General features: G+C 43.9%; 1 protein-coding gene across 1 annotated transcript in view; it reads left to right on the top strand.

Moving 5' to 3' along the window:
* Positions 1-20,284, top strand: part of LOC106582129 (unconventional myosin-XVI) — a 174,611-nt gene that overhangs the window by 135,722 nt on the left and 18,605 nt on the right. The window contains 7 exon segments of the mRNA XM_045704630.1: positions 2,106-2,208; positions 4,883-4,979; positions 5,191-5,452; positions 17,025-17,404; positions 17,600-18,481; positions 18,484-18,855; positions 20,187-20,284. The exon segment at positions 20,187-20,284 is cut by the window's right edge and continues 58 nt beyond it. Of these exon segments, the coding sequence (XP_045560586.1) occupies positions 2,106-2,208; positions 4,883-4,979; positions 5,191-5,452; positions 17,025-17,404; positions 17,600-18,481; positions 18,484-18,855; positions 20,187-20,284 (2,194 nt within the window).

Here is a 20,284-nt window from a genome sequence, read left to right as displayed (position 1 = left end):
CACACACACACACACACACACACACACACACACACACACACACACACACACACAGTATAGATGTGTACACAGCAGGTTCATCTCGACAGGACCTCTCCAGACTATTCTAAACTGCCCTATGCCGCTCTTACACCCACCCACACACACACACACACACACACACACACACACACACACACACACACACACACACACACACACACACACACACACACCACTAGCAACACGAGTGGTTTATATCTCTGACCATCTGCTCATTAGATTTGCCTCATTTAACAGTGATGCTCTGTGACATCATTACACAGGGACACTCTGTCTGTCAGTCTGTCAGACTATCAGTCTGTGTGTCTGTCTGTGGACTCTTGATCACACATCAGATGGAGGGGAAGCAGAGAGAAGCTCTCAGTACTTCAGATCACACAGAGAAGTCAGACGAACAAAGATTTGTAATTGGATAAAGGCTCCTATTAACCTTTCATTAGACCTTAGGGCCTACACTAGTATATAGCTCTGACCTGGACAATGTGCTCTGGGTAGAAGTCAACCTTAACCACTGATCTAGAATTAGCTGAGCTTACCTTTATTACATCTTAACTTTAGGGGAGAAAATGCAAGACTGACCTAAGAGCAGTGCACATGGGTAACTATCTGATTCCGAACAATGCATAACAGCTGTTTATTGCTGGAATGATTACCACACATCTGTTGAGTATTGGTATGCACACCCTTTTCTGTGGTCTTTTCCACAAATTATTGAACACAGAAGTTATTCCTGTATACCGTCCCACGTTATTCAAGCCAATGTTGATGTACGTTATTCATGTTGTTAAAGTTGTCCAGACATCTCTTACCAGCGTTCACTCCACCCAAACACAAAGGATCAAAGACTGTGCCTCTAACCACACAATGGAGCTCCTCTTTGACAAAAACAACCCCTCCCCCTCTTCCAACTGACCTCTCACAGAAGCGGTAGCCCCTGGCAACACCAATAGGAACAGATGCTGTGGTGCTGGCCCGCCTTTTGACCCCCACTGACTTATGAACCCTCTTGTTTGTGAATGGGCGGGTCATCCAATAGGCCCCACCAGAACCATATAGAGTTCTGGGCCTGACAAAAAACGCCTGAGGTAAGGCTCGTTTTGAACCACAAATCTAGGATCAGATTTCCCCGGCCCCAATCCTAGCTTTACCATAAATGGTATTATGAAAATCACTGTCCTTATGGAAAAACCACATGATTTCACATGTGAGAAATCACATGATTTCACATGTGAAATTTAACCATGTTTTGCACATGTAAAATTGTATTTCACGTGAAATTTCCCCAAAAGATTGTTATTAGGATGTTCCTGGAATGTCACACATATTTGACACGCTATTATACATTGTTTATATGTTGTTTATACATTGTTTATATGCATTTTATATATTTTATATTTTACATATTGTTTATGTGTATTTATACAGTAATCATTATTCAACATGACCTCACCTGGGATTTTAAATCACAGCATCTTGGTTCACGGCATTTCGATCTTCCTGCTACTCTGATCAAGAACTGATTTCACCTGTATTCCTACCCTTTGGATTTCAAAGGAAATATCAGCTCTGTTAAAAATACACTCAAGGAAAGTTATTATACTCTTCAGGAGTAACGTTAAAACAGAATAATATGCACCAACAACATTAAACAACTATACAGAAAACCCCAAAATTGTTGAAATAAGAAAATGAAATCCATGATGAAAGAATAGTCAGATTAACTAATAACTAAAATAGCAGTGCAGATGGCACTCATCTAACTCTCATATATGGAATTGCGTTTTCACATGTGAAAATCGGATTTGCAGTATCACATCAATAACTTTCACATGTGAAAATCTAACTCTCAGTTACATGTTTTCACATTGACATCACATAAAATCACGTGATCAAAAAAACAAATGTGTATTTTTTTCTGTAAGGGTGGCCGGGGACGTTCAGCCTACTTCTTACAAATACAAAGACCGTGTCACACTGAAATCCTTTCCCTCCATATGTTATGGATGTATTGATCCGATGTAATAAGATGTGTGCTGATGGTTTCTCTATTGTTTGTGTCTCAGGTACAGAGACCTAGTGGACACCACTCTAGCTGACAAAAAGAAGCTGCCCTCGGAGGAGAAATGTCGCTTTGTTCTGCAGCAGTGCAAACTCCAAGGATGGCAGGTGTGTAGCGGTGTCACTGCTCCCCTATTTTCACTCTCTCTTTCTCTCTCTTTCTCTCTCTCTCTTTCACTCCCACTCTCACTCTCTCTCTCTCAATTCAATTACATGTAAGGGCTTTTGATGCCATAGGAAACATATGCTAACATTGCCAAAGCAAGTGAAGTAGATAATAAACAAAAGTGAAATAAACAACAAACATTAACAGTAAACATTACACTCACAGAAGTTCAAAAAGAATAAAGGCATTTCAATTGTCATATTATGTCTATATACAGTGTTGTAACGATGTGCAAATAGTTAAAGTACAAAAGTGAAAATAAATAAACATAAATATGGGTTGTATTTACAACGGTGTTTGTTCTTCACTGGTTGCCCTTTTCCTGTGGCAACAGGTCACAAATTGGGTTTGTTTCAGAATTATTTGTGGATCTGTGTAATCGGAGGGAAATATGTGTTTGTAATATGGTCATGTTAGCAGGTTAGGAAGTGCAGCTCAGTGTCCCCCTCATTCTGTGGGCAGTGGGCACATAGCCTGTCTTCTCTTGAGAGGGTCAGTCACAGTGGTCAGGTACTCTGCCACTGTGTACTCTCTGTTTAGGGCCAAATAGCATTCTAGTTTGCTCAGTTTTTTTGTCAATTCTTTCCACTGTGTCAAGTAATTACCTTTTTGTTTTCTCATGATCTGAGCAGAGAGTGGGAGAGAGAGTGGGAGAGAGAGTGGGAGAGAGAGTGAGAGAGAGAGTGAGAGAGAGAGAGAGAGAGAGAGAGAGAGAGAGTCTAACACAATTAGACCCAATCTCTCTCTCTCTCCACTCTGTGCTCAAAAACAAAGTATGGGAAGATAAATAATTTGAGCCCAGAATGAAGTCCCATGGACTCCTCATTAAACCCTATTACAGCTGCCACCCAAACAACCCCACTAGCCTTCACACACACTAGAGTCCTGCATGGGTCAGTTTTTTTGGAGCCGCACCCACCCCGCGTTGGCCACATCAATTCTGAGCCCCACCCAATACCCGACGTCAGGACAGATTTTTCTCGCAACCCGTCACACAAGCATGGAATTGTTTTAAGAGCCGATCTGTATGACTAACATCAATTTATTGAATTGTTTTCATGATTCCTGAGTAGTGGTCTATGTTTCCTTTGCCTGCATGAATTAATTTGTCTGCATGTCTATTCAACATTTGGATAAAAGTAAACGATGCCATGAATTAAAAACGACAGGCTATCTTTTTATTTTCACAATACAATGCGTCACATTGACAACTTAAATCGATTTGAGAAAAATAACCTTCTTATTAGCCTTCTTACCTAATGATATTTAAAGATGATTTACATTCAATATTGTTTAGATAATCAAAGTTTAAATTCAATATGAATAAACTATTCCCAGAATAGCATAAAGGGCTACTCAAACTTTTACCAGCCGCACCGGTTTAGACTTTATATGGCCTGCTATGGTCTAAATGAACGAAAGCCTGAATAATGTAGGCTAATAATTAACTGATAATGAACTGAATTACATATCAGAAATAAATACCTGATTGCACTTTTTGCAGGCTGTGTTGTTGTCCTTCCAAACTGGGGATTTCACTCATGCAGCACCTGTTTCCAAAATGGTATAGCCTATTCCACCATCATAACCTCTCTTTTGATTTCTCTGGCTAGGCCTACATTAACCATTTTTACCTGAGGTAGGCTAGCCAGGGAAAGTAAACTTGGCTACGTGTCGTTGCCTATTCTCATACAAGGGGAAGGAACATAAGCTCTCCACATGCACAATTAGAATGTTTCAACACACACAAATAATGGACAGTTTCCTGCTCCACGCTCTCGCAATACGTGCGTTGCTGTAACCTTGCCCCTCACAGAATGGAATTTGCAACACAACAAGCTCCTCAGTTTTTAAAAAGTGTAGGCCCTATTATCTTGTTTTAAAAAATGTCCGACACGAAATGTAATTGTTCTGAACCGCGAGCCGACCCGTGGTTTAAATAATGTTTTTATTCCACTCGCCATCTGATTTCTTTGCGGGTGACGCACAGGGAACAGTGGGTATCTGACCGGATGCAGGACTCTAACACACACACACCAATCAGCAGTCTGGAGCGGCCAATGACATCTCCCCCCTCCCTTCCCTGTGTGTGTGACCTCTTTGTTTCACGGTGACTCCCGGCTCACACACGCACACGCTCTCTCACAATGCCTCCCAGACACTTTGTCACACGCACCCAGGCCCACACACATACATTTCTGAGAAGTAGTGTGTATAGGAATGAATAGTCTGGGTGTGTTGGAGCATATCAGCCCCTTGGCCTGTGCACCTGTCAGGACACATGGATAACTACAACAAACTTAATGAATCCTGAAACTGACTGAACCTCAACCCTCCACCTCTCTGTGTCTCTCTCTGTGTCTCTCTCTGTGTCTCTCTCTCTGTGTCTCTCTCTGTGTCTCTCTCTGTGTCTCTCTCTCTCTGTGTCTCTCTCTCTCTGTGTCTCTCTCTCTGTGTCTCTCTCTCTCTGTGTCTCTCTCTCTGTGTCTCTCTCTCTGTGTCTCTCTCTGTCTCTCTCGCTCTGTCTCTCCCGCTCTGTCTGTCTCGCTCTGTCTGTCTCGCTCTGTCTGTTTGTCTGTCTGTCTGTCTTTCTCTCTCTTTCTCTCTCTGTTTCAGATGAGCAGTAGTAAGGTGTTTCTGAGGTACTGGCAGGCTGACCAGCTCAATGACCGCTGCCACCAACTACACAGGAAGATCATCACCTGCCAGAAAGGTACAACACAACTTGCATCCGTGTGTGTGTGTCTGTGTGTGTCTGTGTGTGTCTGTGTGTGTGTGTGTGTGTGTGTGTGTGTGTGTGTGTGTGTGTGTGTGTGTGTGTGTGTGTGTGTGTGTGTGTGTGTGTGTGTGTGTGTGTGTGTGTGTGTGTGTGTGTGTGCGCGCACATGTATTATTAACCCCTCTCTCCCCCTATCCTCTGTCAGTGATCCGTGGCTGGCTGGCCAGACAGCGTGTGCGTCATAGACTGTCATCTCAACAGACTGAGGACTGCAGTGTCCAGAGGTTCCTCCAGGGGGCAGAAGACCAGGGCCTGCACACCTACGACCACCTGGTCATCCAGAACGCCTCCGACATCGCCCGTGAAAGCGACCACCAGCGATCCCATGGCAACGGGTCACACGGCAACAGCCCGCCCCTCGGGGAGAGGCCCGAGCCAGTTGGGAAAGAGGAGGACACACCCAAGAGGTAAGAGACCAACCCTTTCAACCCTCGTGGAGAAGTCGCTCATGGTGGTTTTGTGTTTCTTCATTGGTTTGAAGCTAATTGTATCATGAAATATAATGATTTAGACTATGTTATGAAGCTGTTGCATCAATGTAGGTAATTCTAAACCAACACAGACACTATAAGGATTTCAAGGTCACAAGGTTTGTGTGTGTGTGTTATATGTGTGTCTATGTGCCTGTGTGTGTACAATGTTTGTGTCATGTGAGTAATGGTGTCATTGAGCCTGTGCTGGCTGGTGGCTTTAATTGCATATGATGATTGATAGTAGTGTAATGAGATAAACCATCAGCATGTGGTAATGTTTCAATGCTGTCGCCGTGATGACACTCTGGCCTCCTTGTCTTATAGCTGCAGCGCATTATACAGCTTTTATTTGGCATCGTTTGAAATATAAGACAGTCCCAAAATGCTTGGTGGCCATCTTTTCAAATGTAGGCACTAGGGAAGGAGAGAAGCTGTCATTTTAGAATGTATTCTAAAATGAGATGGCGCCGAAGAACGTGGCTGACGTTCTACATTCTCCCAACCAACTGGGCTCTTTCATTCGTTTTTTTTGCATTTTGTGTAACTTTTTTAAAAACCTATTGTGTACATAGTGTTGCTGCAACTGTCTGGACATCAGAACAGCGATTACTCACCGTGGACTGGAAGAAACTTCTTTCTTTTACGAGTCCGACAAGAAGGATATCCTGCTTTCACTGGAACAGGCCCGGATCCCCGCCTTTTGCGTGAAGAAAAGACGCAGGAAAAGGGGCCACAGATTGGGCTTCCTTCTGAAGATCCATAGGCAAGCGATTAAACTCCCACTGCCATCTGTTCTTCTTCCTAACGTGCAATCATTGGACAATCAAATTGATGACCTACGATTAAGATTATCCTACCAACGGGACATTAAAAAGTATAACATCTTATGTTTCACCGAGACGTGGCTGAACGAAGATATTGACAATATAGAGCTAGCGGGATGTTTCATGTACCGGCAGAACAGAGACGTTACCTCTGGTAAGACGAGGGGTGGGGGTGTGTGTTTATTTGTCAATAACAGCTGGTGTGCAATGTCTAATATTAAAGAAGTCTCAAGGTATTGCTCGACTGAGGTAGAGTACCTTATGATAAGCTGTAGACCACACAATCTACCAAGAGAGTTATTTCTAGCTGTCTATTTACCACCACAGAACGAAGCTGGCACTAAGACCGCTCTCAACCAACTCTATAAGGCCATAAGCAAAGAAGAAAATGCTCACTCAGAAGCGGCGCTCTTAGTGGCCGGGGACTTTAATGCAGGCAAACTTAAATCAGTTTTACAAACTTTTTACCAGCATGTCACATGTGCAACCAGAGAAAAATAAATCCTAGACCACCTTTACTCCACACACAGAGATGCATACAAAGCTCTCCCCCACCCTCCATTTGGCAAATCTGACCATAATTTTATCCTCCTGATTCCTGTTTACAAGCAAAAACTAAAGCAGGAATTACCAGTAACTCACTCAATACGGAAGTGGTCAGATGACGCGGATGCTACACTACAGGACTGTTTTGCTAGCACAGACTGGAATATGTTCCAGGATTCATCCAATGGCATTAAGGAGTACACCACATCAGTCATCGGGTTCATCAATAAGTGCATCGACTACGTCGTCCACACAGTGACTGTACGTACATATCCCAACCAGAAGCCATGGATTACAGGCAACATCCGCATCGATCTAAAGGCTAGAGCTGTCACTTTCAAGGAGAGGGAAACTAATCAGGATGCTTATCAGAAATCCCGCTATGCCCTCAGACGAACCATCAAACAAGCAAATAGTCAATACAAGATTAATATTGAATCCTACTACACCGGCTCTGACGCTCGTCGGATGTGGCAGGGCTTGAAAACTGTTACGAACTACAAAGGGAAACCCAGACATTGGCTGCGCAGTGAGGCAAGCAACACTGAAACATGCACGAGCGCACCAGCTGTTCTGGATTACTGTGTGATAACGCTATCGGTAGCCGATGTGAACAAAACCTTTAAACAGGTCAACATTCACAAAGCCGCTGGGCCAGACAGATTAACAGGACGTGTAGTCAAAGCATGCGCAGACCAACTGGCAGGTGTCTTCACTGACATTTTCAACCTCTCCCTGACCGAGTCTGCAATACCTACATGTTTCAAGCAGACCACCATAGTCCCTGTGCCCGAGGAAGCAAAGGTAACCTGCCTAAATGATTACCGCCCCGTGGCACTCACGTAGGTAGCCATGAAGTGCTTTGAAAGTCTGGTCATGGCTCACATCAACAGCATCCTCCCGGGCACCCTAGACCCACTCCAATTCGCATACCGCCCTAACAGATCCACAGATGATGCAATCTCAATTGCACTCCACACTGCCCTTTCTCACCTGGACAAAAGGAACACCTATGTGAGAATGCTGTTCATTGACTACAGCTCAGCGTTCAACACCATAGTGCCCATGAAGCTCATCACTAAGCTAAGGACTCTGGGACTAAACACCTCCCTCTGCAACTGGATCCTGGACTTCCTGACGGGCCGCCCCCAGTATGCAACAACACATCTGCCACACTGATCCTTAACCTCTCTGGGCTACCTACTCAACAGCCAGTTGAATCCCGTGGCGCGTTATTCAAATCCTTAGATATGCTATTACTTCAATTTTTCAAAAATATGACTATTTTACACCATTTTAAAGATAAGACTCTCGTTAATCTAACCACACTGTCCGATTTCAAAAAGGCTTTACAACGAAAGCAAAACATTAGATTATGGCAGCAGAGTACCGAGCCAGAAATAATCAGACACTAACCTTTGATCATCTTCATCAGATGACAACCCTAGGACATTATGTTATACAATACATGCATGTTTTGTTCAATCAAGTTCATATTTATATCAAAAACCAGCTTTTTACATTAGCATGTGACTAGCATGTGACTAGCATTCCCACCGAACACTGCCGGTGAATTTACTAAATTACTCACGATAAACGTTCACAAAAAGCATAACAATTATTTTAAGAATTATAGATACAGAACTCCTCTATGCACTCGATATGTCCGATTTTAAAATAGCTTTTCGGTGAAAGCACATTTTGCAATATTCTCAGTAGATAGCCCGGCATCACAGGGCTAGCTATTTAGACACCCAGCAGGTTTAGCACTCATCAAAGTCAGATTTACTATAAGAAAAATGTTCTTACCTTTGTTGTCTTCATCAGAATGCACTCCCAGGACTTCTACTTCAATAACAAATGTTGGTTTGGTCCAAAATAATCCATCGTTATATCCAAACAGCGGCGTTTTGTTCGATGCGTTCTAGACACTATCCTAAAGGCTAAATAAGGGTGACGAGCATGGCGCAATTCGTGACAAAAGAATTCTAAATATTCCATTACCGTACTTCGAAGCATGTCAACCGCTGTTTAAAATCCATTTTTATGCCATTTTTCTCATAAAAAAGCGATAATATTCCGACCGGGAATCTGCGTTTAGATAAACAGACAAAGGAAAAGAAACCATTCGGTCGAAGCGGGCACACGCCTAAGCCCATAGTACTCTGAGTGGCCACTTGCCAAAAGCGATAAAGTGTTTCAGCCAGAGCCTGCCTCGATATCGTTCAACGTTTTCCCGGACTCTGAGACCCTTTGGACGACGTAGGAAGTGTCACGTTATTGCACAGATCCTGAGTCTTCAATAAAAAGAGCCAAGATGAAACACTACTTCTCAGACAGGCCACTTCCTGCTTGAAATCTTCTCAGGTTTTGGCCTGCCATAGGAGTTCTGTTATACTCACAGACACCATTCAAACAGTTTTAGAAACTTTAGGGTGTTTTCTATCCAAAGCCAATAATTATATGCATATTCTAGTTACTGGGCAGGAGTAGTAACCAGATTAAATCTGGTACGTTTTTTATCCAGCCGTGCAAATACTGCCCCCTATCCCCAACAGGTTAACAGTGGGGCCCCTCAGGGGTGTGTACTTAGTCCCCTCCTGTACTCCCTGTTCAGCCACGACTGTGTGGCCAAACACGACTCCAACACCGTCATTAAGTTTGCTGACAATACAACAGTGGTAGGCCTGATCACCGACAATGATGAGACGGCCTATAGGGAGGTGGTCAGAGAACTGGCAGTGTGGTGCCAGGACAACAACCTCTCCCTCAATGTGAGCAAGAATAAGGAGCTGATCGTGGACTACAGAAAAAGGCAGGCCGAACAGGCCCCATTAACATCGACAGGGCTGTAGTGGAGCGGGTTGAGAGTTTCAAGTTCCTTGGTGTCCACATCACCAACGAACTATCATGGTCCAAACATACCAAGACAGTCATGAAGAGGGCACGTCAAAACCATTTACCCCTCAAGGGACTGAAAAGTTTTGGCATGGGACCCAAGATCCTCAAAGTGTTCTACAGCTGCACCATCGAGAGAATCCTGACCGGTTGCATCACCGCCTGGTATGGCAACTGCTCTGCATCTGACTGAAAGGCGCTACAGAGGGTAGTGCGAAAAGCCCAGTACATCACTGGGGCCAAGCTTCCTGCCATCCAGGACCTATATAATAGGCGTTGTCAGAGGAAAGCCCATAAAATTGTCAGAGACTCCAGTCACCCAAGTTATAGACTGTTTTCTCTGCTACCGCACGGCAAGCGGTACCGGAGCGCCAAGTCCAGGACCAAGAGGCTCCTCAACAGCTTCTACCCCAAAGCCATAAGACTGCTGAACAATTAATAAAATCGCCCCCGGACAATTTACATTGACCGTCCTTCCTTTTGTACACTGTTGCTACTCACTGTTTATTATTTATGCATAGTCCCTTCACCCCCACCTACATGTACAAATTACCTCAACTAACCTGTACCCCCGCGTACTGACTCGGTAGTGGTGCCCCCTGTATATAACCTTATCATTGTTATTCTTATTGTGTTACTTTTTTATTAGTAGTTTTTGTTTTTGTCTACTTGGTAAATATTTTCTTAACTCTTCTTGAACTGCACTGTTGGTTAAGGGCTTGTAAGTAAGCATTTCACGATAAAGTCTACACTTGTTGTATTCGGCACATGTGACAAATCAAGATTGATTTTATTTTATTTTATTCCTGTATTTCTTCTGAACATGCTAATAAGACAGCGATAAGCCTCCAGTTGGCCTGTCTGATTGTGTTTGAAAATACAATTTTATTATTATACCTTTATTTCAACAAGGAACACAGACTGAGACCAAGGTCTCTTTTACAGCTGGGCCCTGTGTATACATGTTTACACATACAGTTTAGGTACAATGATTAAGAAACTACACAAGACAAACAAAACGATCACAGATAACACAAAAAATACAGCAGCAGATTGTTACATTTACACATAGGTTATTCCCCTAACAGCACAAGAACTTGCATTACCAGAAACAGTTACAAGCAATACAAAAATAAAAATCCTCCAATAAATATTTAAAATGGGCAAGGGGGACAAGAGTCTCAAGTTTAAGTTTAGTCTGAAGGCTATTCCATAGGCAAGGAGCGTAACAGGAAAAGGCAGCCATACGCAACTCTGTGGAAATCGCATGGGCCTCAAGTGTAATCCATGCTTGAGACCTGGTTTTAGGAATTATAATTCTAATGTTGATGAGTGATGATAAATAAGAAGGTAGTTTATTCAGAAGTGCTTTATAGACAAACACGAGAGCATATTGTTCTCGTCTCATGGACAGCGAAGTCCAACCCACATTTTGATATAGAACACAGTGGTGAGTTCTGTAGCTAGCACCCGTAATAAACCTAAGTGCGCAATGATAAGTAGCATCCAGCGATTTAAGTGTGGATGCCGTAGCAAGCATGTAGATAATATCCCCATAATCTATAACAGACATAAAAGTAGCTTGCACAATTTGTCTTCTATTTGTAGAGAACAAACATGTCCTGTTTCTATAGAGGAAGCCTAGCTTGATTTTTAGCCGTTTACAAAGTTCGTCAACATGCATTTTAAAAGACAGTTTATCTTCCAACCATATCCCTAAGTATTTATATGCAGACACCTGATTCATTTGAGAGCCATCTGAGTTCGTAAGTGCAAGTGTATTTTCAACCAACTTTTGAATCTATTAAAAATCATTAAATGTGCTTTCTTTGCATTTAAAACAAGTTTCAGCTGTATAAAATACCCTTGTAATATCTTAAAATCTGTCTCCAATAGTGATAATGCTTGGTCAGCCGTTGAAGCGATAGAGTACATGACAGTGTCATCAGCATACAATTGAATTTTACACTTTCTTATCTCATCACCGATATTGTGTATGTAGAGAGTAAACAGTAATGGACCAAGTATAGAACCTTGTGGGACCCCTTTAACCTACTCCAATGGCTCCGACTGGATGCAGTCGACTCTAACAGCCTGACCTCTATCCTTTAGATAGTCATGAAACGAACGACAGACAACCGATCCCAGTCCTATTAATGACAGCTTACCCAAAAGTATCGCATGGTCTACAGTGTCAAAAGCTTTATACAAATCTATGAACAAGGTGGCACAGTACTTTCTATTATCTAGGGCATTAGTAATATCATTTACAACATGTACAGTGGCCGTAGTGGTACTGTGTTTAGGTCTGAAGCCAGATTGATTGCTAGAAAGAGTATTAAGTATTGTTAACAGTTAAAAAAGATTGTAGTTGCCTATTCACCAATGGCTCTAGAATTTTAGCCAAACAGGAGAGATTAGAGATGGGCCGATAATTATCCAATTGACTACCATCCCTGTGGGAGTGTACCATGCCAGATTACTACGCTACTCCCACTTTTACCAAAGTCGGTAACCTCTTCAGACACACAGACACACAGACACACAGACAGACACCCCCCCCCCCATGGTCACAGATGGCTTCCCCCGGATTAGAGAAGGAAATATCAAATTCCAGAGTGAATATCATATTACAGCAAGTCAATTAGATTGAAACAATTAAGAGCAGAAGCAATACATTGGGTTTCTTCATCCCCCATATTGACCTCTTCAGCACATATTTGTAGCATGACAGATGATGCAGACATACTGTCACGTCCTGACCAGTGAAAAGGGTTATTTGCCATAGTAGAATAGTCAGGGCGTGGCAGGGGGGTTGTTTTGTGTGTTTTGTTTTTTTTGGTTCTAGGGGAATTTTTTAGAGTTTTCTATTTCTATGTTTCGTTTTCCATGTTTGGCTGAGTATGGTTTCCAATCAGAGGCAGGTGTCTTTCGTTGTCTCTGATTGGAAGCCATACTTAGGCAGCCTGTTTTCCTTTGGGTTTTGTGGGTGGTCGCTTTCTGTTTAGTGTGTTAGTATACCTGACAGAACTGTTTGGCTGTCGTTTGTTTTCTTTGTGAAGTGCTTTGATTAAAAGATGAGCACTCACGCTGCGCCTTGGTCTAATCCTTTCGACGCCTGTGACACATACATTGTGGATGGATAATTATTAACTTGTATTTAACCAGGAAAAAACACATTGAGACCTAGGTCTCATTTGCAAATGTGCCCTGAGAACAATACAGAAAATACAATTGTACATAATTTAAAACACAACATTAAATAAATAGCAAATAGTATATACACAATAAACAATAAAACATAAAAAACATTTATAAATATAAAAATCCCTAGCCTTTCTCCTAAACTGACCCAGAGACAACAACGCATCCAAATGAAATGTTACTTGGAGATTATTCCACATGATAGAGGCCTTGTAGGAAAAGGTAGATTTACCCAGCTCTGTGGATACACATGGAGTCTCCAGCATTAACCGACCATGTGACCTAGTGTTGTAATCCCAGTTTCTATATTTGAACAATGGTGTTAAGTAAATTGCTAGTTTATTGAGTAAGGCTTTATAAACAAAAACAGAATAATGAAGTGACCTACGTGTTTTTAGCGAGGTCCAACCAACTTTATGATAAAGGATGCAGTGGTGAGTGTCAGAATTGTCAGATGTTATAAAACGAAGTGTGCTATGATAAATTGTGTCCAAGGGTTTCAAAACATTGGTAGCTGCATTCATGCCATATTCTATAACAGGATTAAATGTAGACTGAATGATCTGTTTTCTACTATTTAATAAAAAGCAAGCCCTCTGCCTATAGAAAAAGCCCAACTTAATTCTTAATTTCCTGACTAAATCGCCAACAAGCTTTTTAAAAGATAGCTTTACGTTAATCCAGATGCCCAGATATTTATAGGCGGGGACACGATCAATGGGGGCACAATCTAACATACTTAAGCACAAATCACCAGTTACATTATTACATGATTTAGAAAATAACATGTAATTGGTTTTAGCAGCATTTAGTACCAACTTCAGGTCAACCAATGCTTTCTGCAAGGTAGTAAAAGCAGATTGATGAGTCAACAGATCCTGAGCTGCTGTATGGGCAGTAGCGTATACAACAGTGTCATCTGCATACGGATGGAAGTTACAGTTTTGTACAGATAGATTTGGATAGAAAACACTCTGAAGTTTCTAAAACTGTTTGAATGATGTCTGTGAGTATAACAGAACTCATATGGCAGACAAAAACCTGTGAAAAATCCAACCAGGAAGTGGGAGATCTGAGAATTGAAGTTCTTCTTTTGAATCCCTATCGAAACTACAGTGTCTGTGGGGTCACGTTGCACTTCCTAAGGCTTCCATTGGCTGTCAAAAGCCTTCAGAAAGTTTTTTCATCATTCTCCTGTAACCGGGCAGAGAATAGGAGCTCAGTCAATGAGTGGACTGCCTGGGGACCAAGGACTTGGTGATGCGCGAGAACGATAGCGCGCCCCTCCTTCTTTTTCATCTGGAAGGAATACGCTATTGTCCAGTTGGAATATTATCGCATTTTTACGTAAAAAATACCATAAAGATTGATTGTAGACAATGTTTGACATGCTTCTACGAATGGTAATGGAACATTTTGACTTTTCGTGTCTCGAATTACGCTCGCGCATTATGCCTTTGGATAGTGACCTGAACGCATGAACAAAATGGAGGCATTTGGACATAAATATGGATTATAAAAAAAAAATTAAAAAAAACATTTCTTGTGGAAGTAGCAGTCCTGGGACTGCATTCTGACGAAGATCAGCAAAGGTAAGAGAATATTTATAATACTAATTCTGAGTTTAGGTGACCCCAGAACTTGGCGGGTGTCTGTATAGCTTGCTTTGATGGCGAGCTATGTACTCAGAATATTGAAAAATGTGCTTTCGCCGAAAAGCTATTTTAAAATCTGACACAGCGATTGCATCAAGGAGTACTGTATCTATAATTCTTAAAATAATTGTTATGTATTTTGTCAACGTTTATGATGAGTATTTTTGTAAATTGATGTGCTCATTCACTGGAAGTTTTTGGTGGGAATACATTTTCTGAACATCACGCGCCAATATAAAATGCTTTTTTTGGATATAAATATGAACTTTATCGAACAAAACATACATGTATTGTGTAACACAATGTCCTAGGAGTGTCATCTGATGAAGATCGTCAAAGGTTAGTGCTTCATTTAGCTGTGTTTTGGGTTTTATTGACACATCTCCTTGCTTGTAAAATGGCTGTGTGGTTATTTTTGTCTATGTACTCTCCTAACATAATCTAATGTTTTGCTTTCGCTGTAAAGCCTTTTTGAAATCGGACAATGTGGTTACATTAAGGAGAAGTGTATCTTTAAAATGGTGTAAAATAGTTGTATGTTTGAGAAATTGAAATTATGATATATTTGCTGTTTTGTATTTCGTGCCATGCTATTTCACTGGCTGTTGAATAGTGTGGGACGGTCACGTCCCACCTAGCCCAGAGAAGTTAACCTCTCTAGGGGAGGTGGGACGAAATCGTCCCACACTATTCAACAGCCAGTGATAAATCAGCGCGCCAAACCACACAGCCATTTCCAAGCAACTAGCATGCATCACAAATACCCAAAACACAGCTAAATGCAGCACTAACCTTTGATGATCTTCATCAGATGACACTCCTAGGACATTATGTTATACAATACATGCATGTTTTGTTCAATCAAGTTCAATTTTATATAAAAAAACAGCTTTTTACATTAGCATGTGATGTTCAGAACTAGCATACCCACCAAAAACCTCCTGTGAATTTACTAAATTACTCACGATAAACGTTGACAAAATACATAACAATTATTTTAAGAATTATAGATACAGAACTCCTTTATGCAATCGATATGTCCGCTTTTCAGCGAAAGCACATTTTGCAATATTCTGAGTACATAGCTCGGCCATCACGGCTAGCTAATTTGACACCCACCATGTTTGGGACAACCTAAACTCAGAATTACTATTAGAAAAATTGGATTACCCTTGCTGTTATTCGTCAGAATGCACTCCCAGGACTTCTACTTCAACATCAAATGTTGTTTTGGTTCCAAATAATCCATAGTTATATCCAAATACCGCCATTTTGTTCGTGCGTTCAGGTCACTAGGGTAATGCGCGAGCGCATTTTGTGACAAAAAATGTCAAAATATTCCATTACCGTACTTAGAAGCATGTCAAACGCTGTTTAAAATCAATTTTTATGCTACTTTTCTCGTAAAATAGCGATAATATTCCAACCGGGCAACGTTGGATTCATTCAAAGACTGAAAGAAAAAAATGTAGAAGTCTCGTGAACGCGCATCTCCAGTCTCACTGTCCCCAGGCTGACCACTTACAAACTCTGCTGCTGCACTTTGCCCAGAGACAGCAGACACCCCATTCCACTTTCTGGCGGCTTTAGAGAGCCAATGGAAGCCTTAGAAAGTGTCACCTTACAGCACAGATGCTGTAATGTTGATAGAGATGCAACAGAAGGACAACAAATTGTCAGACAGGGCACTTCCTGCATGGAATCTTCTCAGGTTTTGGCCTGCCATATGAGTTCTGTTATACTCACAGACACCATTCAAACAGTTTTAGAAACTTTAGAGTGTTTTCTATCCAAATCCACTAATGATATGCATATTCTAGTTTCTGGGCAGGAGTAGTAACCAGATTAAATCGTGTACGTTTTTTATCCGGCCGTGAAAATACTGCCCCCTATCCCAAAGAAATTAACAACTTTTCAAGTTCATAACTGTCCACTCTCCTCAAACAATAGCATGGTATTCTTTCACTGTAATAGCTACAGTAAATTGGACAGTGCAATTAGATTAACAAGAATTTAAGCTTCCTGCCAATATCAGATATGTCTATGTCCTGGGAAATTTTATTATTACTTACAACCTCATGCTAATCGCATTAGCCTACGTTAGCTCAACCGTCTCGTGGGGGACCCACCGATCTGGATTTGTATTAGATGAAAAGTAATTATATTATGGTTGTCACTCTAGAGAAAAATGCAGTTTATTATGTTTGGTTGGAACCAGGATCAAACATCACCAGAAGGTGTGTTGGTCCATGGTGAGGAGAAGGAGAGAGAGGAGGAGAGAGAAATTGAGCAATAGAGGGAAAGAGAGGAATGGGGTTGAAAATTGTCAAATGTTCATTTATTTATCATGTGGATATTATTTCCTGCCCCCTCCTATAGGGTTGTGGAGAAGATCAGAAGAAACCAAGATGGCTCCGTTAGTGGGGGGAGCCGGACTATCCGCCACTTCCGCTCCAGCTCAGTGCCCATCCCCCTGGCTATGGAGAACTTGGTACATTCCAGCCCTGGCCCATCCATCAAAACAGCCCTGCAGCAGGTGGCCTATAACAACGAGGATGGGGGAGGAGTGGGGGGGCTGGCGTCGCCAAGGAAACAGCCTCCCCCCAAACCCAAGAGGGACCCCAACACTCGTTTGAGTGCGTCGTACGAGGCGGTCAGTGCCGGACTGACCCTGGGACCCTCGAGAGAGAGTCCTACCCCCGAGGGCTGCGGGTCACCTGCAGGAAGCCCCCCAAAAACACAGCTGTCACCTACGGATGGTACACACAATTATGATATACTTCTCAACTATCATTACCTCAGCCTTTATGTACCCCAAAACACTGCTGTCTCCTATGGATAGTGCATATATAGGCCACAACACCCCAACTATTATAACCTAAGCTTCTTTGAACCCCAAAACACAGCTGTCAGTGGAACTGTTGTGAACTGCTTCTCCTCTCATCTCTCCCCAGCTCTGTCCAAGCCGCGGCCCCACAGTGATGACTACACCACCATGAGGAAGGTGCCTCCTCCCAAGCCCAAGAGGAGCCCAAACACCAAGCTCACGGGCTCCTACGAAGAGATCAACGCTGCCGGCATTAACCTCCTCCAGCTACGCCCTGCCGACGTCAAACTGGCCCTGCTGTCCCGCGCTGGGGGACTGGGGGGGGTGATGCGGCACACAGCGTCTGTGGATGGCCCACAGGGGGTGACACTGAGCCTGCACCATGACCAGGATGAGGAGGATGTGTACATAGAGATGGTGGGGGCTCATGCCAGGAGTTACAGTCTGGGAGGTGGCCACCAGGACCCCCCCGACAGCCCCCAGCAGGGAGATGCCGAGGCCGTCTACGAGGAGATGAAGTACTTCCTGCCCGAGGAGGTGGGACTTCCGGTGGGAAGCACGGTTGCCATGGCGACGGCCGCTGGAAAGTTGGAGGTCTTAGGATTGATGTTAGGGGGGTTAGGGTTGGGCTTGTCTCCCTCTCAGAGTGGGGAGGGGAAGAGGGCAGGGCTGGGGGGTCTAGCCACCACTATGGAGGCCCAAACATCCGCCACAGGAGGGGCCAGCAATATCCCTGCACCCTTCCCCAACCTTCTCCCACACCGCCCCCCTCTCCTGGTGTTCCCCCCCTCCCCCGTCACCTGCTCCCCTGCGTCTGACGAGTCACCCCTCACCCCTTTGGAGGTGAAGAAGCTGCCTGTGTTTGAAACCAACCTGAACTACGCCGGCCCAGACAGCCCCCTCTCCCCCCAGTACTCCCGCCAGCGTGCTGACTCCTCCCCCTCTCTCTCCGTCCTCCTCCCAGACAAGCCCACTCCTCCTCTCACCCCTCCTCCTCCTCCCCCATTGCCCTGCCTCCCCCCTACCGCCCCCCCTCCCACTTTCCTTTCCCCCCAGAGTCCAGCATCCTCTCCCTTACCCGGGCTGCTTCCGTCACGGGAGGTGGCAGCTCGGACTCTCCCAAACCCTCCTACTCCTCCTCCTCTTCCTCCTCCTCTCATAGGGCTGGAGGGGAGAAGCCCCCTCCCTACTCTCCGGCCAAGTCCACCCGTCCAGAGCCACGCCGTTCCCACTCCTGCTCCTCCTCGCCCCTGCTGTTCAACCCAGCCAACGGGAGACCCCTGACCAGCCCTCAGCCAGCCGTGGATGAGCTCAACACCCTGTTCAGCTCTGGACGCAGCCTGCTCAAGAAGACCTCTACAGGACGCAAGATGAGGGAGGGAGGTGAGTCACAATGTAACACACACACACACCCTCAAGGTCTTTCCATTGCTTCTCACACTTCTCCTGAGCCTAAAAGGTAGCTACATAACTTAGAGTGTATCCCAACAGTTATTTAACAGCGAGAAGCTCTCCCTGTCCCTCTCTCCTCTCTGGTCTCTTGGCGTTAACCTTTGTTTTTCATTAAAGATGCTCCATCACTCAGATTTAAGAGGCAGCATTGGGCCGACCATGACCACGCCTGGACACTGCCTCCACCGTAGGGAAGGGAGAGGGGAGGAGGGCAGACCGATTATCTCTCTATGTGATCACACTGTCTCATACACATACATTGACCTGAATGGAGATGCCTGTTATAGTTATTATTTCTCTGTGGTCACATGATTACTTCTGGTAGTGGTCTACATTAGGGCCCTAATCCTTCATCTGTCCAGTGAAACCCCTGGCGTCATGGAAAGAGTCTGCATGCCAGAGGAGGCTGGTAGTCAGGGTCTTGACCGCTGTGTTATTTTGAGGGGTGATAGCGGAGGGATCTGAGAACGGGAGATGCTGCCGGGCTTAACGGGACAGCCTGCTTCCGTTCCCTCCCCGGCGCTAAACAGTTATCCGTGACACCCGATGCTCCGGGGTGGCCCGCGGATTAGGGGAAGTATCCCAGCCATGCCGGTGATGAGCAGCCTGCTTCTCCTGTGGGATACGGGAATGCTGCAGGAATGTCATGGGGAAAGGGCAGGTGGCGACATTGCATTCCCCCAAAAAACTTCTGTCACAGGAAAAGCATTCCCTTTGATTTATGCACACACTCACACACAATTATACAAACACATACCATTCTTTCATTTACATTTTCACACACATAAAAAACCCTGTTCATATCTCTCTCTCTCTCTCTCTCTCTCTCTCTCTCTCTCTCTCTCTCTCTCTCACTCTCTCACTCTCTCACACACACACACACACACACACACCCACAGTGGCTCCTGTTGAGTGGGAGAATTCTGGTGGTTATATTTAGTCCTCTTGTGACCAGGAGTCAGGCATTCCTGATATAGGACGGCAGAATTCCCATCACACAACACATACAAACACAACACACACACATTCTGTCTGAGAGGGTTCTCTGAGCTGGTGGGCCTGGTAAGGGGGCAGGTGATTCAGGATTATCGTCCCAGGATTCTTGGAAGCAGAAGGGGCATCGCCTTTTGGGGGGCTTTTAGACACGACTAGACTTACAGTTTAATATTAGACATTTAATTCAATGTATGGAAACAAACCTATGGCATTAACATTGTAATGTGCATTCCTGTGTGTGTGTGTGTTTGCGTGCCTCCTCCCAGGGTTCAACTCCAACATCAACCTGCCAGGTAGAGAGGAGCACCCAGGCTCCACCCCCACCTCCTCGTCTCCGCAGCTACAGGACAAGAACGCCAACAAC

Source organism: Salmo salar, chromosome ssa21 (genome assembly GCF_905237065.1).
Source record: "Salmo salar chromosome ssa21, Ssal_v3.1, whole genome shotgun sequence".
NCBI lineage: Eukaryota > Metazoa > Chordata > Actinopteri > Salmoniformes > Salmonidae > Salmo > Salmo salar.
Note: the sequence above shows the minus strand (reverse complement) of the source record. Positions and strands in the feature narration are given on the sequence as shown.